This window comes from Pristiophorus japonicus, chromosome 7 (genome assembly GCF_044704955.1).
Source record: "Pristiophorus japonicus isolate sPriJap1 chromosome 7, sPriJap1.hap1, whole genome shotgun sequence".
NCBI lineage: Eukaryota > Metazoa > Chordata > Chondrichthyes > Pristiophoridae > Pristiophorus > Pristiophorus japonicus.
This window is the reverse complement of record NC_091983.1, coordinates 209,744,074-209,767,196: the sequence shown is the minus strand read 5'-3', so window position 1 is coordinate 209,767,196 and position 23,123 is coordinate 209,744,074. Positions and strand designations below refer to the sequence as shown.

The window sequence follows — 23,123 nt, the reverse complement described above, 5'->3', positions numbered from 1 at the left end:
TCAAGAGAGGTAGAAATGGAGAGGACAGGGCCGGGCAGGTGGGGGGGGGGGGGGAACTACCAACAACTTTACAATATACGCACAGTAAAAATATGCACAGTGATGAATTTCCTCAGAATGGATCCTACGCCACTGCCGTAACTCCACCAGAAACCCCCTTTACGTGTCAAAGTAGGTTCTCTGCTGTATGTCGGGCGAGGTTGCGACGACGGAGCGGGAAGCAGCTCCAAAGAAAGTCCCGGCCGTGGCAGTAACAATGGCTGTCTGTAGTACGTACCCTTGATGTTAACTTGGCCTTCCTTTGAAACTGTTACTCCTCTTTCATTGTGAGCTTCGCAACTATATCTTGTCCATTCGCTAATTCCTGAATTGGAAAAAAGTTTAACAAAATGAATTGACCCATGCTGTGCACTGCATCTATTTTAAAAATCCCAGAGTAGCGATGAATATTAATAGTCGGATTGGAAGTAGGGAAGTTGAAACCGAGCAATTCTGACCGAAACCAAGGGTTAAATTGTATGATCATCCGCAAATAAATTATAACAGATCCCAGTTACTTGCGAAATAACCTTTCACTACAAGGTGTCAGGTTTGGGGTTCCAGATCAAGCCTGCCACTCTAGATAGATCGCACAACTGTCTGCAGGGAACAGCAAAACATACACGCACAATTATCTGAATCGACTCAATCAATGGCAATTGTGTAGTTGTGCACTGAGAATGAACAGTCACTCTTTTAAAAATTCGTTCTGAGACATGTGCGTTGCTACCAGGGCTAGCAGTTATTGCCTTCGACACCTATACAAACCTTGGTCTTTTGGATGAGACGTTAAACCAAGGTCCTATTTGCTCTCTCAGATGGATGTAAAAGATCCCATGGCACTATTTCAAAGAAGAGCAGGGGAGTTATCCACGGTGTCTTGGCCAATATTTATTCCTCAATCAACATCAGTAAAACAGATTATCTGGTCATTATCACATTACTGTGCGCAAATTGGCTGCCATGGTTCCCACATTACACTCTAAAGGTACTTCATTGGCTGCAAAATGCTTTGGGACATCTGGTGGCTGTGAAAGGCGCTATATAAATGCAAGTCTTTATTTCTTTCTGCCAACCTCATGGAAGATGGTACCGTGCTAGGCAGATGTGTGATGTTGAACAATTTTGAGATATAAGCAGTCAATCTTCCCAATGAAGATTAAATGACGAGAAAGCAGATGATGGAAATGGACAACCTCACTTCATTACATTTTTTTTGTTGTTGAATGAAATAGATTCTTCGCTGCCAATTTTTATTCCTTTTTTTTCCTCTGATGAATGTCGAGTGGGTACAGATGTTCCCTGGTCTCTCTCCAAGTGGCCATTTATACATGTGTGGTCTTGAAAGCGAGTGTCAGTGGCTACTTCAGCACAATGGCAATGAGAATGAACAGTCAACATTTTTTTAAATTCGTTCCAGACGTGGGCGTCGCTATCAAGACCAGCATTTATTGCCCTCGGCACCTATACAAACCTTGGTCTTTTGGATGAGACGTTAAACCAAGCCCCATCTGCCCTCGCTTATCTTCCACACACAATTACTTCAAGCAGGAGTCACCGGATAGCAACCAAGTGTGTGAACCTTGGCTATATCGCCTCTTCCATAGCTCAGGGGTATTGAGGCCAATTGTCTGACCCTTATTGCTGCCCCATCAGAGAGCTGCTAACTCCACACAGACCTGGGATTGAAGCTAGGGCCTTCCTGCTCAGTATGCCTCGGTCACTCAGGTGGTCAAATCTGCTGAACCATCAGGGGAGCCACAGCTAATAATTTCATTACAACATCGGCGTCAAAAGTTTCCAGTGATGACACAAGCAACCAACAGTGACCAGAAGTATTTTGCAACACAATTAAACCCCATCCACTTAAATTCCCCATAGAAGAGGAAACTATTTTCTTACTAAAACATATATTGCTCATTTCTCAAAAATCAGAAAATTCTCAGAACTCCTCAGAAACAAAAGGAGCTAAATTCTAATCAGATGACTTCAGAGTTTGATTAAAAATAAAACTCAAACAAATACTGAGCACGTGCATATTTTTCACAAAACCAAATACAAAAGCAGTCAGAATTGGGAGGAAACAATTTCTTTTTATGTCTATGACTGTTTAATTGTTAGTATGCAGGTACAGCAAGTAATCAGGAAGGCAAATGCAATGTTGGCCTTAATTGCAAGGGGGATTGAGTATAAAAGCAGAGAAGTCCTGCTACAACTGTACATTGGTACAGTTTTGGTCTCTGTATTTAAGGAAGGATATTCTTGCATTGGAGGCTGTTCAGAAAAGGTTCACTAGGTTGATTTTGGAGATGAGGGGGTTGATTTATGAAGATAGGTTGAATCTCTACTCATTGGAGTTCAGAAGAATGAGAGGTGATCTTATCGAAACATACAAGATAATGAGGGGGCTTGCCAAAGTGAATGTAAAAAGGATATTTCCACTCATAGGGAAAACTAAAACTAGGGGCCATGTCTTAGAATAAGGGGCCGCCCATTTAAAACTGAGATGAGGAGAAATTTCTTCTCTGAGGGTTGTAAATCTATGGAATTCTCTGCTGTGGAGGCTGGGCCTTTGAATATATTTAAGGCGGAGATAGACAGATTTTTGAGCGATAAGGGAGTAAAAGGTTATGGGGAGCAGGAGGGAAGTGGAGCTGAGTCAATAATCAGATCAGCCATGATCTTATTGAAAGGTGGAGCAGGCTCGAGGGGCCAAATAGCCTATTCCTGCTCCTATTTCTTATGTTAAGATATTTGTGGCTCTGTTACTCGTGAGTGATCGGGTCATCTCACATGACGGACAAACCTCAAGGCCCGCACCACTGCTCCTGCCTATGAATTTCCTTCCACTCATTTTTAGGGACAGAAAATCACGACCAGAGCAGCTGTGTTTTTTTTTAATTATTCGTTCATTCTTGGGATGTAGCAGTCGCTGGCACGCCTAGTTGCTCGAGAAGGTGGTGGGCCTTCTTCATAGTTTTGATACAACTGAGGTGTTGGTGACTTGCTAGGAATTACATATAGGCAGGTTTCCTGCCCTAAAGGACATTAATGAACCAACAGGGTTTATGCAACAATCCGATAGATTCATGGTCTCTTTAACTAAGGGGCGAACTCAGGATGACCGAGGGCAATGGCTCCCGTCAACATCGCTGCTCTTTATTTTAAAAACATACTTTTAGTTTCACAATGACCAGTTTCATATTAACACTGTTTTCTCCTTTAAAAGGAAGTGTTTTTATGAAGAAATTTCTCATAATTTCCAGTCAATCCAAGTTTCTGATTTAAGACAGCCAGGTTCAGAGACTCAGACGAGATGCAAGAATTTAGATTTTTCTCTGTGATCCCTCATAATTTCAGGCAAATAGAAGCAGAAAAGGCTCGACTTCCCTCCCCCTGCCCGGTCTCCCAGAGTACATGCCAGCGCACGCGGGGGGGCGGGAGTGGTGGTAAAGCCTACAATGTCATAGATGGAGGGAGAGGGCCGAGTCGAGGCCCCCCTCTCCTTCCACTGCATCTCCCATACATTTACTCTTACTGAACAGAATTCGAACAGCAGTTGAAAACATTTAAAATAGTGATCAAGAGTCCCTTAGAAATATATCCCACTAAAAAGCAAAAGCAAACTAGCCAGTAATGACACATCATGGATGAATAAAGAAATAAGAGCACAATTGAAACTAAAGAAAAAGGCATACACCAAGTACATAGACAACAAAGGAGAGGATGACAAAAGGGAATACGAAAATGTTAGGGTTTTTTTTTAAACTTCTTCCCTAAGGAAGGAAAAGAGAAACTATGAAATTAAATTATCAGGGAATATAAAAATAAATAGTAAAGTATTCTACAGGCACAAAAATAAAATAAAAATCAGGATGGGGTAGGGATACTAAGAGATACACAAGATAAACTCACAGGTAATAATGACAAAATTATGAAGTAATTACTTTGCATCTGTATTTACTAGACAGACATGATGGACATGACATTAGAAGAGAACAAAAAGATATAAAGGCATTTAAGATAGAAATGGGGAAGCTAATTGATAAACTAATCAAACTTAGAGGCTAAAGCCCTTTGACCAAGTGGATTGCATCCATGCATATTTAAAAATATATATTAAAAGAAGTTAGCGAAGAGATAGCAGAGGCACTATTACATACATTTAAAAAATTAATTAGAAAAAGGAATAGTGCCAGAGGACTGATGGATGGCCAATGCGATTCCTATATATAGGCCCTGATTTTCCACAATCACGATTTCTGGCGGCCACATATGATAACGTACTTTTTTCCCCCCAATTTGCGCAAAAACGTGGCACTTTCCACAAAGCAGACATTATTTTTAGTGCCACGCTACTCGAAGACAATTCTGGGGGGCGGAGCTTGTAGTGCGCGCCAAAAAAATCACTGCACATGCGCTGAGGAAAAAAAAAATCGCTCACTACGAATGCAAGCAAGGCTGTGTTAAATTCTTCTGTGGCAAGGGAAAAGGCACTGATGATGACTTAGGGCCCCCTTATTTACATTCAGCAGGAGTTATTGTGTAATGTAATCAGAAAACGAATGACAATGCATCAGTAAGATGTTTTATTTCTATCCCCTCTCTCCTCTTCTCCATCGCACTGCCCACCCACCCCCACTATCAATTCATTAACTACAAATCAACACTGAGAAATGTTACATTTCAGGTCGTTTTATATACCTGAGTAACTGAAAATACTGTGGACTGAAATTATATGAAATTGACACGAAGTTGCATTCAATTGTTATGGGCCCAAGTTTCAGGCTACGCCGGACCTGGACGCCCGTTTTTCGCGCCACAAAGTGCGCCTAAAAAAAACTCAGATTCTCCGGCTCCCTGCTGGTCCTCTGGAGTCGGGCACGGCGCAGCATGAGCTGCAGGGGGCGGAGCTAGGTCCCTGCGCTGAAAACAGTGCCGGGACCTCTGCACACGCGCGCTACAGTGGGCGCGCATGTGCAGTAGCTCCAGGCGCTCAAAACTGTGTGGGAGGGGCCCGAAGCACGCAGCCCCTAGCCCTGGCCCAATGGCCTCACTGGGGCTGCGTGCTTAAGGCTCCTCCCACACCCAGCTCCTGCTTCCTCCTGACCCAACCCGACTCCCGCTTCCCCCCCACCCCCAGACCGGACCAGACCCGACCTGACCTCCCTCCCTCCCCCCACCCGACCTGACCTCCCTCCCTCCCTCCCCCCACCCGACCTGACCTCCCTCCCTCCCCCCACCCGACCTGACCTCCCTCCACAAGCCCCCCAACCCGACCTTACCCGCGCTCCTGACCCCCACCCAGACTGGACCCAACCTGACCTCAGTCCCCCCCGCCCTCGACACAAACCGAACCAACCCGACCTCCCTCTGCCGCGCCCCCCCCCCCGCCCCCGCCGCCCCGACCCGAACCGAACCAAACCAAACCTACCCGACCCGCGCTCCCTCCCTCCCTATCTACCCGAACCACCCGACCTCCTTCCTCACCCCCCCGACCCGACCCGTGCTCCCGATCGCCCCATCGCCCCACCGCCCCCCCTGTGCTCCCGATCACCCCGCCCCCCCCCCGACCCGTGCTCCCAACCCCGGACGCCAGACCCGACAAATCTGGTGCTGGGGACGGGTCCTGCCCGAAGTCTTGGGCCCGGCCCGTTCAGCACCCCCCCCCCCCGACCCCTTCTCCTTTACCCCCCCCGACCCCTTCTCCTTTACCCCCCCCGACCCCTTCTCCTTTACCCCCCCTCTTCTCCTTTACCCACCCCCTCTTCTCCTTCCCCCCCTATATATATATATATATATATAAAAAAGGGAAGGTGGCTCAACCGTGGCTATCAAGGGAAATCAGGGATAGTATTAAAGCCAAGAAAGTGGCATACAAATTGGCCAGAAATAGCAGCGAACCCTTTGACTGGGAGAAATTTAGAACTCAGCAGAGGAGGACAAAGGGTTTGATTAGGGCAGGGAAAATGGAGTACGAGAAGAAGCTTGCAGGGAACATTAAGACGGATTGCAAAAGTTTCTATAGATATGTAAAGACAAAAAGGTTAGTAAAGACAAACGTAGGTCCCCTGCAGTCAGAATCAGGGGTAGTCATAACGGGGAACAAAGAAATGGCGGACCAACTGAACAAGTACTTTGGTTCGGTATTCAGTAAGGAGGACACAAACAACCTTCCGGATATAAAAGGGGTCAGAGGGTCTAGTAAGGAGGAGGAACTGAGGGAAATCCTTATTCGTCGGGAAATTGTGTTGGGGAAATTGATGGGATTGAAGGCCGATAAATCCCCAGAGCCTGATGGTCTGCATCCCAGAGTACTTAAGGAGGTGGCCTTGGAAATAGTGGATGCATTGGCAGTCACTTTCCAACATTCCATTGACTCTGGATCAGTTCCTATGGAGTGGAGGGTAGCCAATGTAACCCCACTTTTTAAAAAAGGAGGGAGAGATAACAGGGAATTATAGACCGGTCAGCCTGACATTGGTAGTGGGTAAAATGATGGAATCAATTATTAAGGATGTCATAGCAGTGCATTTGGAAAGAGGTGATATGATAGGTCCAAGTCAGCATGGATTTGTGAAAGGGAAATCATGCTTGACAAATCTTCTGGAATTTTTTGAGGATGTTTCCAGTAGAGTGGACAAGGGAGAACCAGTTGATGTGGTATATTTGGACTTTCAGAAGGCTTTCGACAACGTCCCACACAAGAGATTAATGTGCAAAGTTAAAGCACATGGGACTGGGGGTAGTGTGCTGATGTGGACTGAGAACTGGTTGTCAGACAGGAAGCAAAGAGTAGGAGTAAATGGAGACTTTTCAGAATGGCAGGCAGTGACTAGTGGGGTACCGCAAGGTTCTGTGCTGGGGCCCCAGCTGTTTACACTGTACATTAATGATTTAGACGAGGAGATTAAATGTAGTATCTCCAAATTTGCGGATGACACTAAGTTGGGTGGCAGTGTGAGCTGCGAGGAGGATGCTATGAGGCTGCAGAGTGACTTGGATAGGTTAGGTGAGTGGGCAAATGCATGGCAGATGAAGTATAATGTGGATAAATGTGAGGTTATCCACTTTGGTGGTAAAAACAGAGAGACAGACTATTATCTGAATGGTGACAGATTAGGAAAAGGGGAGTTGCAAAGAGACCTGGGTGTCATGGTACATCAGTCATTGAAGGTTGGCATGCAGGTGCAGCAGGCGGTTAAGAAAGCAAATGGCATGTTGGCCTTCATAGCGAGGGGATTTGAGTACAGGGGCAGGGAGGTGTTGCTACAGTTGTACAGGGCATTGGTGAGGCCACACCTGGAGTATTGTGTACAGTTTTGGTCTCCTAACCTGAGGAGGGACATTCTTGCTATTGAGGGAGTGCAGCGAAGGTTCACCAGACTGATTCCCGGGATGGCGGGACTGACCTATCAAGAAAGACTGGATCAACTGGGCTTGTATTCACTAGAATTCAGAAGAATGAGAGGGGACCTCATAGAAACGTTTAAAATTCTGACGGGGTTAGACAGGTTAGATGCAGAAAGAATGTCCCCAATGTTGGGGAAGTCCAGAACCAGGGGACACAGTCTAAGGATAAGGGGTAAGCCATTTAGGACCGAGATGAGGAGGAATTTCTTCACCCAGAGAGAGTGGTGAACCTGTGGAATTCTCTACCACAGAAGGTTGTTGAGGCCAGTTCACTGAATATATTCAAAAAGGAGTTAGATGAAGTCCTTACTACTGGGGGGGATCAAGGGGTATGGTGAGAAAGCAGGAATGGGGTACTGAAGTTGCATGTTCAGCCATGAACTCATTGAATGGCGGTGCAGGCTAGAAGGGCCGAATGGCCTACTCCTGCACCTATTTTCTATGTTTCTATGTTTCTCCTTCCCCCCCCCCGCCTTCTCCTTTCCCCCCGCCTTCTCCTTCCCCCCCTCCCCCTCTTCTCCTTTCCCCCCGCCTTCCCCTCCCCCTCTTCTCCTTCCCCCCCGCCTTCTCGTCCCTCTTCTCCTTTCCTCTCCGCCCCCCTTCTTTCCCCTTTCCTCTCCCCTTCTCCTCTTTCCCCTTTCCTCTCCCCCATCACCTCTCCCTCTTCTCCTTCCCCTCCCCCCTCCTCCTTTCTTCTCTTTCCCCTCCCCCCCTCTCTTTCCCTCTACCCCACTCCTCTCCCTCCCCTCGCTGTCAGAAACACAGACACTGACAGACAGAGAATGAGAGACACACACAGACAGACAGAGAGATAGAGACACTGACAGAGGCACACTGGGGGGGGGGGGGGGGGGGGGGGGGGGGGAAGGGGGCATCCCAGCACGCTGTTGGAGGGCTCCCGGTGCTGCAGTCGGTAAGTAGAAAATATTTTATTTATTGATTTTTTTTAAATTATTTCTTATTTATTTTTTTTGATTGATTTATTGGTTGATTTATTGATGTTTTTATCATTTATTATTGATGGCTCTTTATTTGTAAAACTGAAGTGTTTAATGTTTGTAAACTTCCCTTTAAACCCCGCCCTCCTGCCCCCCCCCATTCCCTACGCCTGATTTTTAACCTACGCCTGATTTTCTAAAGTGTTGACAAGGTTTTTGAGCGTACAAAAATCTTCACTTACTCCATTCTAAATTAGTTTGGAGTAAGTTTTCACTGCCGAAACTTTGAAAACAGGCGTAAATGGCCGGACACGCCCCCTTTTGAAAAAAAAATTCTGTTCCAAAGTGAAACTGTTCTAACTGACTAGAACTGGAGCAAACTAAATGCCGAGAATTTGAATTTCGAAGATACTCCGTTCTACACCAGTTGCTCCAAAAAATCAGGAACAACTGAGGCCGAAACTTGGGCCCATTAAGGCTACTAGATTGAAAAGGCTCTTCTGCAAGTTTCCCACCTCAATGTATGCTGCGAATGACATTTCTTTATAATGATGCAAATTATTTTTCAATGTGCCTGGAGTATGATTCTATGATTGTTGTTCAGTCTGGCACAGAAGCTCTAGAACGTGCGTGGGGGACTTTCAGCCAGGGATTACAGTGGGCCGGGTGCTTGGAGCATCTTAGGCCAGGGATTGCAGCGGGCCAGTGCCGATTTCCTTAACTTAAGGTAGGCTTTTTTTTACAACAGGGTCTAAGGTGTCTCTGCGCAGTTTTGAAAAAGATCATTGCTGGGGAAACTGGCATAAATGGCCAGAATCGGCGAGGAATCCCTGTTCGATGCAGGCCAGCGCTAAAATGTCTGCCGTCAAAAAAATCTGTTGCCAACAGTCAGCGCCGGCGCCAAAACTTTGAGGAAAATTTCAAATGACTGATTACGCCCCCCAAAAAAAAAACGGGCGCCAATAAAACAGATTGGCAATGATGCCGAAAATTGCCCCCATAAAAATGGAGATAGAACGAGTCCAGAGAACTATCAATTAAGTTAACATCAGTGGTGAGAAAGATAAAGGAATCCTTGCCCAATGGTGTAATCGAAAAACATTAGACACTGAAACTATCTGTATCTAGGGGACAAGTAGCAGGATGGACAGCAAGCTGGCTACAAAACAGAAACAGAGAGGAGGGGTTAAAAGGTTGTTACTCAGATTGGCAAGTGGTGGGAAGTTATGATCCACAAGGATCAGTCCTGGGACCACTGCTCTTCACCATTTACGTAAACGATTTGGACTCGGGAATGGGAAGTACAATTTCAAAATTTGGGGGAAGACACCAAATTGGAGGGTGTTGTTAATACAGAGGAGGATTAAGACAAAATACAGAAAGACATTAATAAACTTACAGAATGAGTATGTAATTGGCAAATTAACTTCAATATAGATAAATATGAGGCAATACATTTTGCTAGAAGAATAAGGAGGCCACATACTCCATGGAAAATAAGTGTCTAAATGCGGTAGAGTAACAGAGGGATCTGAGGGTACAGATACACAAATCACTAAAAAGTAGTGTCACAGATTAATAAGACCATTACAAATGCAGCAAAGTACTAGGGTTCATGTTTAGAGAGATAGAATTAAAAAGCAGAAGTTATATTAAGCTTGTATAGAACCTTGGTTCGACTATACTTGGAGTACAGTGAGCAGCTCCAGTCTCCATATCATAAAAATGACAGAGGCACTGGAGAAGGTGCAAAAAAGATTTACAAGGATGATGCCAGAACAGAGATGTTATACCCATCATGAAATATTGGACAGGCTGGGTCCCTTTTCTCCAGAAAGGAGAAGATGGAGGGGCGACTGATAGGTCTTTGCGATTATGAAATGGTTTGATGGTGGCGACGTAGAGATGATGATTCCACGTATGGGTGAGACCAGAACTAGGGGCTATAAATATAAGATAGTCACTAATAAATCCAAGAGGGAATTCAGGAGAAACTTCTTTACCCAGAGAGTGGAACTCGCTACCTCAAGGAGTAGTTGAGGCAAATAACATACATGCATTTAAGGGGATGTGAGATAAGCACATGAAGGAGAAAGGAATAGAAGGATATGTTGATGGGGTTAGAAGAAGGAGGATGGGAGGAGTCTCACGTGGAGCATAAACACCGGCACAGATCTATCGAGCCAAATGGCCGGTTTCTTTGCTGTAAATACCTTTGTAGGCAGTGGTCTCAGTTGAGGTCTGCAAAACTGGGCAGGCGGTTTCTTCCTTTTTGGGACTCTTCTTCCCCTTTCATTTCCACTGTGCCTCCTTGGTGATCCCACTCCATTCATTGTCCTGCTCGGCACTGGCAAGCTCCCTCTTATTTTTTTTATTCTTGTCCCGGGTGGTATTTCTCCCCCTCCTCCCAATTTTCTATCCTTTCCCGTGGTGGGCTTATGTCTCCCTCCAAAGAATGGGAATCCCCAGCTTGAGGAATCCCAGGCACAAAGCCATATTCTGCAGAATTGTTTATTTAAAAAAAAATTTATTTGGGAGTTTCATACTTTTACACTTTCCCTTTGGCACCAGGTTTGGTGGTGTAGAAGAAAGGGATTTGGGTTCCCCAGACACGAGGAAAGGTTCTGAGGAAGGAGGAAGCTCAACAGATGGGACAGGGCTTCACCTAAACAACCAGTACCAATGTTCTTGCAGAGAGGATACATAAAGCAGTGGGGTGGATTTAAATTAATATGGCAGCAGTGAGGAAAACATAGCAAACCTAGAAAGAGGTAAAATAGCGCTGGAAGTGGAAATGATATAGAAGCTAGAGGTTATGGTACAGAGTAGGGACAAGTATTGATGCAGCAGGACTATAAGGATATGACAACAAAACAAGCAAACATTTCAGTGTTGGGGGTGGTGAATCGGTTACTTCAAAAGTTCAGGAAATACTAAAAGAAAATAGGGATGCCGGATAGGATGAGGAAGTTAAAGGGAAGACAAGGCATCAAGACAGGATGGACTTCATCCAAAAGTACTCAAAGAAGTAGCCAACAACCCTTCCCACTCTCCTTATGGAATCATTAGAATGAAATTAGTGCCAAAGCATTGGAAAGTAGCTAAGAGAACACGCGCCTTTAATGAGAAGATAAGATGGCCAGGAAACTACAGGCCAGTGGACCTTACATCCGTTTTCAGCAACACCTAGATAAGGCAAGAGCAAGCAGTATAGATTTATGGGTGAGAGGTCGTGCCCAACAAATGTACTGGAGTTCATTGAAGGAATGAAAGACCTTGTTGACAGTGGAAGTTCTGTTGATATGATTTACTACATTTCAGCAAGGCTCTGGATACCATGCCGCATAAACAATTAATCCACAAAGACGTCAAGTAGGCAAGCTTCTGAAGTGGTTTGAAAGTGGGATAAGCCAGACAAAGCAAAGTGTAGTTGTGAATAGAGCACCACTGACATGTCAAGGGATCACCAGTGGGGTGCCACACTGGTCAGTTTTGTCCAACAGTTGGATTGGTCTGTGGTGTCACATGGTTAGCATGGACCAATCAGAATTGTTCACACATACACCGTAATAGCACAGGCAGAAGAGCCATCAAAACAAAGCCAAGTCGATGGTAACGGCGTCATCAAAAGATTTAACTCTCCCTCAAAACTTTCTTAGCTCCATATGATAGTTAAGATGATTGCATTCAGAGATCAGAGTCACGGTAATCAGCACACGTGCTCAAAAGGAGTGGCTGGGAATTTCCTCGGAGCTGCTCCTGTTCCGCCACCGGAACCTCCTCTGGAACTTCGCCGGAAAACTTTCCAAGTGTAAACGGTGTTTCCACGCACCTCTGGTGGTGAAGTTATGGTAGCAGGTCAGAAGCAGCTCAAAAGAAAATTCCCTCAGAAACCAGCTTCACAATGGCGAATCAACCTGGTGGAAATTAGCTAAACACGGGACAAAATCTTTGCAGCTCTTAAAGCACCGACGATCAAAAACCCTGGGGAACCTTCTGAAGGGCTGCTGCTGGTAAAAACACAATGTGTAATACTAGTAAATGACCGATGCAATGTTCATGGTGATATCAGGATACAGTGCAAGTCCAGTTATACATAAAAACAAAGAGATCAGAGTTGGGGTTTGCCAAGTTATTGTTTGTTTTCCCATTGGTTCAAATTTCTCAGGAACCAATCAGAAATAAACAACAAATTCTTTCTGCACTATAGGCAGATTTCAAGTGCAACTGGACTGTAGGCAATGCTTTCAGTTATACAAATATATATTATTAAGGTTAGTGTCACGCCTAATTGAATGAAAGAGTTACCTCGATACAGCACAAAAGCTTAAGTCTCCAATAACATTTTCAGTAATTATGTCAAGTCTTCAAGAAATAATTATATCTATTTTCATCATCATCATCATAGGCAGTCCCTCAGAGTCAAGGATGACTTGCTTCCACTCTAAATGTGAGTTCTCAGATGACGGATAGGTCCAATGCAGGACCTACAGTCTCTGTCACAGGTGGGTGGTTGAAGGAAAGGGTGGTCTGGGAGCCTGAGTTGACGCACGCTCCTTCCGCTGTCTACTCTTGGTTTCGGATTCTTCTTGGCGATGGGACTAAAGCTGTTCAGCGCCCTCTCAGATGCTCTTCCTCCATTTTGGGCGGTCGCGGGTCAGGGATTCCCAGGAGTTAGTGGGGATGTTGCACTTTGTCAAGGAGGCTTCGAGGGTGTCCTTGAAGCGTTTCCTCTGCTCACCCGGGGCTTGCTTGCCGTGTTGAGCGTTTGCTTTGGGAGTCTCTTGTCGGGCATGTGGACGATGTGGCCTGCCCAACGGAGCTGATCGAGCGTGGTCAATGCTTCAAAGCTGGGGATGTTGGCTTGAGCAAAGGCAGGTGTTGGTGCCAATGGATTTACAGGAACTTGTGGAGGCAACGCTGGTGGTACTTCTCCAGCGTTTTGAGGTGCCTGCTGTATATAGTCCATGTCTCTGAAGAACATAGGAGGGCAGGTAGCACGACTGCCCTGTAGACCATGAGCTTGGTGCCAAATGAGGTGTCCTGGTCTTCAAACGCCATCTTCCTCGCTGGCGCACTAAAAGCTGTGTTGGACCTCGTCGTCAATGTCTGCTCTTGCCGACAGTAGGCTCACGAGGTATGGAAAATGATCCACTTTGTCAAAGGCCTCGTCATGCATTTTGATAACTGAGGGGGGGGGGGCAGTGCTGTGTGGCGAGATCAGGTTGGTAGAGGACCTTTGTCTTGCGGATGTTTAGTGTAAGGTGCATGCTCTCGTGCGCCTCGGTGAAGGTGTTGACGATGGCTTAGAGTTCGGCCTCCAAGTGTGCACAGACGCAAGTGTCGTCCGCGTATTGCAGTTCGATGCCAGAGGATGGGACGACCTTGGATCTGGCCTGGAGGTGGCGGAGGTTGAACATCTGTTCTATAATTTAGCTCCATCTGGCGGGGAGCTTGCGAAGAGCGAGATGTAGCATTGCAGCAAGGAAGCTCGAAAAGAGCGTTGGTGCGATGACGCAGCCTTGCTTGGTCCAGAACTTAAAGAAGGGTAACTTTGAAGGTATGAGGCGTGAATTGGCTAGGATAGATTGGCGAATGATACTTAAGGGGTTGACTGTGGATGGGCAATGGCAGACATTTAGAGACCGCATGGATGAACTACAACAATTGTACATCCCTGTCTGGCGTAAAAATAAAAAAGGGAAGGTGGCTCAACCGTGGCCATCAAGGGAAATCAGGGATAGTATTAAAGCCAAGGAAGTGACATACAAATTGGCCAGAAATAGCAGCGAACCCGGGGACTGGGGGAAATTTAGAACTCAGCAAAGGAGGACAAACGGTTTGATTAGGGCAGGGAAAATGGAGTACGAGAGGAAGCTTGTAGGGAACATTAAAACGGACTGCAAAAGCTTCTATAGATATGGAAAGAGAAAAAGGTTAGTAAAGACAAACGTAGGTCCCCTGCAGTCAGAATCAGGGGAAGTCATAACGGGGAACAAAGAAATGGCAGACCAATTGAACAAGTACTTTGATTCGGTAGTCACTAAGAAGGACACAAACAATCTTCAGGGTAGAAAAGGGGTCGGAGGGTCTAGTAAGAAGGAGGAACGGAGGGAAATCCTTATTAGTCGGGAAATTGTGTTGGGGAAATTGATGGGATTGAAGGCCGATAAATCCCCAGGGCCTGATGGTCTGCATCCCAGAGTACTTAAGGAGGTGGCCTTGGAAATAGCGGATGAATTGACAGTCATTTTCCAACATTCCATAGACTCTGGATCAGTTCCTATGGAGTGGAGGGTAGCCAACGTAACCCCACTTTTTAAAAAAGGAGGGAGAGAGAAAACAGGGAATTATAGACCGATCAGCCTGACATCGGTAGTGGGTGAAATGATGGAATCAATTATTAAGGATGTCATAGCAGCACATTTGAATAGAGGTGACATGATAGGTCCAAGTCAGCATGGATTTGTGAAAGGGAAATCATGCTTGACAAATCTTCTGGAATTTTTTGAGGATGTTTCCAGTAGAGTGGACAAGGGAGAACCAGTTGATGTGGTGTATTTGGACTTTCAGAAGGCTTTCGACAAGGTCCCACACAAGAGATTAATGTGCAAAGTTAAAGCACATGGGATTGGGGGTAGTGTGCTGACGTGGATTGAGAACTGGTTGGCAGACAGGAAGAAAAGAGGAGGAGTAAATGGGTACTTTTCAGAATGCAGGTAGTGACTAGTGGGATACCGCAAGGTTCTGTGCTGGGGCCCCAGCTGTTTACACTGTACATTAATGATTTAGACGAGGGGATTAAATGTAGTATCTCCAAATTTGCGGATGACACTAAGTTGGGTGGCAGTGTGAGCTGTGAGGAGGATGCTATAAGGCTGCAGTGACTTGGATAGGTTGAGTGAGTGGGCAAATGCATGGCAGATGAAGTATAATGTGGATAAATGTGAGGTTATCCACTTTGGTGGCAAAAACAGAGAGACAGACTATTATCTGAATGGTGACAGATTAGGAAAAGGGGAGGTGCAACGAGACCTGGGTGTCATGGTACATCAGTCATTGAAGGTTGGCATGCAGGTACAACAGGCGGTTAAGAAAGCAAATGGCATGTTGGCCTTCATTGCGAGGGGATTTGAGTACAGGGACAGGGAGGTGTTGCTACAGTTGTACAGGGCCTTGGTGAGGCCACACCTGGAGTATTGTGTACACTTTTTGTCTCCTAACTTGAGGAAGGACATTCTTGCTATTGAGGGAGTGCAGCGAAGGTTCACCAGACTGATTCCCGGGGTGGCGGGACTGACATATCAAGAAAGACTGGATCAATTGGGCTTGTATTCACTGGAGTTCAGACGAATGAGAGGGGATCTCATCGAAACGTTTAAAATCCTGATGGGTTTAGACAGGTTAGATGCAGGAAGAATGTTCCCAATGTTGGGAAAGTCCCGAACCAGGGGTCACAGTCTAAGGATAAGGGGTAAGCCATTTAGGACCGAGATGAGGAGAAACTTCTTCACCCAGAGAGTGGTAAACCTGTGGAATTCTCTACCACAGAAAGTTGTTGAGGCCAATTCACTAAATATATTCAAAAAGGAGTTAGATGTAGTCCTTACTACTCAGGGGATCAAGGGGTATGGCGAGAAAGCAGGAATGGGGTACTGAAGTTGCATGTTCAGCCATGAACTCATTGAATGGCAGTGCAGGCTCGAAGGGCCGAATGGCCGACTCCTGCACCTATTTTCTATGTTTCTATGACCCTGGTCCGGACGAGGATTGTGACGGTTGTGGATCCACTGGTCAAGATCACGGTTTGCATGTCATTGTGGAGCAGACGGAGGATGGTGACAAACCTTTGAGGGCAGGCGAAATGGAGGACGCTGCTCCAAAATCCTTCACGGTTGACAGTGTCAAAGGCCTTTGTAAGGTCAAAGGAGGCCATGAACAAGGGTTAGTGCTGTTCCCTGCATTTCTCTTGTAGTTGTCACGTGGCGAAGATCATGTCCGTTGTACCCCTTAGTGGACGGAATCAGCATTGCGACTCTGGGAGGAGTTCTTGAGCCACAGGGATGAGATGATTGAGGAGGATTATTGCAATGATTTTCCCTGTGGCCGACACCAGGAAGATTCCTCTGTAGTTACCGAAGTCGGACTTGTCCCCTTTTTTGAAAATGGTCACGATTACAGCGTCAGATCTCCTGGCATGCTCTCCTTCCAGATAAGAAAATTAGGTCATTTATTCGTGCCAAAAGTGCTTCTCCACCATGCTTCGGCGGGAGTTCCATCTGCTCCCAATGCCTTGTTCAGCTGACGGATGGCCTTTTCTTTCTCGTGCCAGGCTGGGGTTGAGAGCATCAGCGACAGACTGGAACGCCACACTGCTATCGTTGCCTGGGAACTCAGACGCTTCAACGCTGACATCGCCGCCCTAAGTGTGACCCGGCGGCTAGGGGAAGGCCAGCTCAAAGAGCAATGTAGGGGTTACACCTTCTTCTAGAAAGGCAAACCAGTCGAAGAACACCGTCTCCAAGGAGTGGGTTTAGCCATCAAGAATTGAGCTGGTGGGCCATCCTCAGAGATAAGCGAACGTCTCATGACTCTTCGGCTCACTCTAGCCCGGAACCAGTGCACTACGGTCATCAGAGCATACGATCCAACACTGGTCGCTGGACGCTACACTAGACCAAAGAGGAATTCTACTCCAGCCTCGGACAATCCCTGTCCCGACTCCCCACGGACAACAAACTGATCCTCCTTGGCAACTTCAACGCCAGGGTTGGTAAGGACACAGACCTCTGGGAAGGCGTGATCGGCAGAGAGGAGTTAGGGAAAACCAACTCCAGCGGTTCCCTGCTCCTGACAAAATGCCTAAAACATGACCTTGTCATCACCAACACCTTGTTCCATCCGAGAGACAAGTTCAAGGCATCGTGGAAACACCCTCGCTCCAAACACTAGCACCTGCTCAACTACGTCATCGTCCGAGCAAGGGACCGCAAGAACGTGCACATCACCCACGCCACGACAGAAGCTGACAACTGCTGGACAGACCACTGCCGAATCCGCTCCGTCATTATCAATGTAGCCGCAAACCAGCGACGGCAACAAAAACAATGCTGCAGGAAAATCAACGCAGGCAGAGGCAGTCAAAGACCCTACTAAGAAAGCCCTATCCAGCCAGCACCTCACTGCCAACCTGGCGACCCTTGATATCCCAGAGACGCAGAGTGTCTAGAGCGCCTGGTCTGCCCTCAAGGCCTCCATAATCAGCACCTGCGAAGACACGCTCGGTCACCTGACCAGGAAACACCAAGACTGGTTCGACCAGCAGATCCAGGAGCTAATTAGCCACAAGCACAAGGCATTTCTGAACTTAAAACAGCAACCCAACACGAGAGCAAGAAAGCAGCTCTACAGGCGGCTGAAGGCCGAGGTCCAACAAAAAACCCGTGACCTACAAAAACAGATGATGGGTGGAGAAAGTGCAGGAGATCCAGCAGTTAGCTGACAACCACGACGTGCGTTGATTCTTCAGCGCAGTCAAGACCACCTACAGCCCAAGCACCCAAGGCCGTACCCCACTGCTGGCCAAGAACTGTGAGGTACTCATCAAGGACAGAGAGGCAGTCAGTGCCCGTTGGAAGGAGCATTTTGAAGATATCCTTAACTGAGACTCTGTCTTTGACGCGAATGTCCTCGACTCCATCCCACAGCATGCTACACACCACCATCTCAGCACATAACTATTTTAAAACGGCAGTAAATCATCTTTCTCCAAAGCACCTTTGTTCTACGGTTTAAGCAAAGCTTAAGTGAAACATGGAAGGTAAAACAATTAAGCTTCAAACAACTTTAATCTCAAACAGAAAATGGTTTATGCGTTCCTCTCTGCATGGAGGACCAGCAGCTCAATACTGGCTGCCAAGGTCATCTCTTCACCATGTAGGACGCTGTCAGTTGTCAAAACAAAACTTAATCAGCTTTCCCTTCTCAATTCAAAATTAGAAACCCGTATTTAAATGTAGTTTTAACTTAACTGAAGTTATGTTAATGTAGCACACTTAAAATATCTTCAGAAGCTCGGAATTTTTGTGCACAGTGTCGCATCTTTGAAAACCTGAAAGGATAAGGAATAAGTGAAAAGCCAGAACCTTGGGAGTACACTTTCTATTTCAAATTGTATCTCAGTGCAGCGAATTCACGTGGCACTAAATACTTTTGGGGGAGAATGAGCTTGGATAGGTAGTTCGGGGACAGGGTGTGAATGGGGTTCTTTGTCATTGTTTCTGCCAGTAATTAGCAGTTCACCCTGCATATAACGGAGTAGAAATATGACCTTTACTGTGGTGGAGCGGAGAATTGGGAGGCTGATTTAAACACAAAGGCTGCACTGTTATACGCTTGGAGTTATCGAGAGACTGGAAATAAAGAAATAATCAAACAAAATGTCAAGAGTTTTCAGCGGGTTTCATGATTTGTGGTAAATGTAGAATCTTTCCACATCCCCCACATGAAGTTCTTTTAGCGGGATATGATGACCTGTCAACTATAACAAAAAATGGGTTTAGAAGGTATTCGGGGAAACCAGTCTGAAATAACTAAAAATTGCAGCTTTGCCTGAATAGTGGATTCACCTTAAACTGCTACAATTGATAATAGGCTTTTCAAGACTTACGAGCATTCAGTTTATTGCTCTGGCCAATTTACAACCCATTTAATTAGTTTATAATATTGGGCCTTGGTAGACGATATTTAATTTCCTCCTGCCTGTGGCTGTCAAGTTCAGTGTGGCACTTGGCTTTTATGCAATAGGCTGCAGCAGGTGAAATCAGAGACATCTCCTAGCTTGCTATTCACTACTGTACAAGGGAGGCCACTTTCCCAATGGACAGAGCGAAACAGGACAAGAGGGCACGAGACTTCGCCCGCAGTACAGGCTTCACCAGGGTCCAAAGTGCTACAGACTGCACCCATGCTGCCTTGCCTGCTCTCCGTCATCATCCTGGGATCTTTTTGAATAGAAAGGGATCCCATTCCCTCAACGTTCAGCTTGTTTCCGAACAGTGACATCACATCCTGTGGATCTGTGCCCCATTTCGGGCCAGCTTTTATGATTCATTCATCCTGTGCCAGTCCTCTGTGGCCATCGGGGGGTCACAGGCTGGTTACGAGGCAACAAGAGCTAATGCCTTTAGACGTGGATCATGAATCCGGTCAGGAACACAGGAACAGCTGCAGGCGAGATCTAAAATGAGAGCCATACTACCATCAGAAACATCAAGTAGACGGTTGGTGTCCTCGAGCAATGCTTTCGGTGCCTGGACCGTTCGGGTGGAGCTTTGCAGTACAGCCCTGATCGCATTTCCAGACTTGTGGTCATGTGCGGCATAACTTTACAATAATAAGCGACCAGCCCTTATCACCATTGGGGCAGCAAGATGTGAAAGAGGAAGAGGAAGAGCAGGGCAGCATCAGCCAGAGCCCTTGAGAGTTACCCATCCAAGAGTGCTCAATGTGAACTATCCCTCCCATCCCCAATGCATCAACAGTCCGACAACCCTTTTACTTAACCTACTGCACCGATGAAGTGCCTCCCCAGTGGTTACTGCTTGGGAGGTAGAAGGCTGCTGAGCGTCCATGGAGGACACTTCAGATGGTCGTTCACCATGGCCTTGAGCAGCCCGGAACCCAGAGGGGGTCCTGCGGTAGACGGCAGCATCTCGGCGTGGGCCATGTCAGTCTGGCCCAGTTGGCTGTAAGGCACTAACAAGAGCACTGGTGGAGTGGGTGGCAGGCGAGCAGGGCCTGCCGTCTTTCTGAGAGAGGACAGCAAATGCCACTCTCCTGGAACAGCGCCTCAGCACTCGTGTGGCTCTGCACGAGAACGGAGTTCAAGAGTGATGCGACGCTTTAGAAGCTTGCATCAGTACTGGCCCCCACAGCCAAGATGGCAGCCATCTGAGCTTCTATGACATCATGATGAGCACCACTGCCATGTCTATGGAGCTGCCCATTTGCTCCATGCTGGCCAGATTAGTCTCCGTGCTGAGTCTCGCCACTAGTTGGAGCTGGACTGGTCCATGTCATTGTATGCAAGCTGGCTCATCATCCATCATCATCATAGGCAGTCCCTCGGAATCGAGGAAGGTTTGCTTTCACTCCTGAAGTGAGTTCTTTTGGTGGCTGAACAGTCCAATAGGAGAGCCACAGACTCTGTCACAGGTGGGACAGATAGTCGTTGAGGGAAGGGGTGGTGGGACTGGTTTGCCGCATGCTCTTTCCGCTGCCTGCGCTTGATTTCTGCATGCTCTCGGCGTTGAGACTCGAAGTGCCGATGCGCTTCCTCCACTTAGGGCAGTCTTGTGTCAGGGACTTCCAGGTGTCAGTGGGGATGTCGCACTTTATCAGGGAGGCTTTGGGGGTGTCCTTGTAACGTTTCCGCTGCCCACCTTTGACTCATTTGCCGTGAAGGAACTCAGAGTCGAGCACTTGCTTTGGGAGTCTCGTGTCTGGCATGTGAACTATGTGGCCTGCCCAGTCGAGCTGATCGAGTGTGGTCAGTGCTTCAATGCTGGGGATGTTAGACCGGACAAGGACGCTGATGTTGGTGAGCCTGTCCTCCCAGGGGATTTGTAGGATCTTGCGGAGACATTGTTGGTGATATTTCTCCAGCAACTTGAGGTGTGTACTGCACGTGGTCCATGTCTCCGAGCACAACACACAAAGCATTTCCTTGTGGTGTATGTCCATCAGCCTTCTTCGGTAGCTTGGGCTCTTGAAGTCAACATCTGCGTCCTCTGCAGCTTTGCCTCTGTGAGCTGCCACCTGTGGCATTCTATCCTTCTGCACACGTGACGGGTGATTCACCATGTGAAGACTCCTCTTCTAATCTAGCCTCTAAAGTACACATGATGCCAATCTCTGAGCTGGTGTTTGCTGCAGTCAGAACCAGTGACGCACCATCTTCAGGGAGGCTGGCCTCCACGTCAACATTTGTTTGATAAACGTTTTCTTTTACTGAGCTTTTTAAAGAGGTTTCTGAGAAATATCAATGGCCCATAAATTGCTGGCGGGGCATCTTGTGGTGAATGCCGTGAATTGGATTTTTTTACCTCACCCTTCAGACCGTATTATGGTTTGCGCAGTAATTTGCTGGAAATGCGAATAGATAATAGCGTGGTGAAGTCAACAGGGCATCTGGGACCTCCTGAATGTCAGTTAAGGAGATAGATCATTGGGCCTAATTAAATTTAAAGATAGAAACAGAAACAGAGTGAATGACGGAGAAGGAAATAGAGTGAATTAGAATCAAATTAGATACAGAAAGAGAAATAGAGGGAGAGAGAGTCGATTAAGAGACGAGACAGAAAGGAAAAGTAAATTTAAAATGTTTTAAAATTTATTCTTAATAAACCTCCAGGAACAATTCACTACCTGCTGGAGTGAGACTCCATAGTTTCATTGTTCCCTTTTTGGGCGTCCAACGTTGTGTTCTGTCAGAAGCATAAATCAGGTCATTATCAGGGTCCTTACAGCATGAATTACCAACCTAAGTAGCTGCGGTGAGATTAATTCGTATCAACAGTGTAAATCCACCAATTTCATGACACAATGGAAAGGCTCACGGCAAGACGGTAATATTTTCGGTTCTGATGAGGCTAATGGCAGAGCGGCATAAATCGTCCAACAATTCATGGAAAATCAGAACTCATGGCGTATCTCTTCTTCGCCACAAACTGCTGGATTTTTTTCACAAACCGATAATGGTGGGTGCTGTGAACTCACCATTCTTCCAGTAATTTCTGGACCATAGTTTTAAATTTATTTTTCTAACTGTTCTATATTTCGCAGTCTTCTAATGCAGGAAACATCCACCGTGTTATTTCTAGACCATAATACTTGGTTTAATTAAGTTAATAGACGGCAGACGTCACAAGCACGTGCTCTGCATGTTGACAAATGGTGTTGATCATCTGTTTTCAATCAAACCGAAATTCTCAGTCTCCCGACAATCATTATCGCCTGTCCCAAACGACTGCAATTTCCTTGATGGGCACCAAGCCAAAAACACAACTGAGATCGACAAAGAGTTCAACCAAACTGCCTACTGTACACAAGCTTCAAAACAGAGCTGCACTGCAAAAAGAACAGAACGAGCAGCAAAAGTTGGATTTCACATGACATAAATGTAGATAAATATCCATCTGATCAATTGGCAGCACTCTCACCTCTGAGTCAGCCTTCTGCCCATAGTTTGACACTCCAATTCATGGAATGCTGATGTAATCCTGTATTATGGGAAGAACTGTCCTTTTTTTAACGATGTTAAAGACAAAGTCCTTATTACAACTTGGATTCCTTCCCAATCTCTTAAACCCATGCTCAAAGCAAAAGTCAATGTTCATCGGGAAGCTTGCACTTCCTACAAACTGAAATTTGACCTCATGCACAAAATGGCCCAGCATATCCCTCACTTCTCAAGGCTTACATGCTCATAACCAGTTTTGTCAAGAAGTGGTGAGCGGATGATCCGTTTTGGCCTCCTATCGAGGTCCTCATCGTCACAGATGGCAGTCTTCAGCCAATTCAATTCATTCCACGGCGACATCCAGGACACTATGGGCCCCCGACAACATCATAGATATACACTGTAGTACTACAAAGACCTGGCTCCAGAACTGGCCATGGCCCAAGCAAAGCTGTTCAAATACAACTACAACACTTCAATTCACCCAACAA

General features: G+C 46.4%; 1 protein-coding gene across 1 annotated transcript in view; it reads right to left on the bottom strand.

Annotated features, from left to right (window-relative positions):
• The window catches only part of mertka (c-mer proto-oncogene tyrosine kinase a), a 156,515-nt gene that overhangs the window by 80,016 nt on the left and 53,376 nt on the right, over positions 1 to 23,123 (bottom strand). The window contains exon 5 of the mRNA XM_070885751.1: positions 278 to 364. Coding sequence (XP_070741852.1) covers positions 278 to 364 — 87 coding nt within the window. The remainder of the gene's footprint in view (positions 1 to 277; positions 365 to 23,123) is intronic.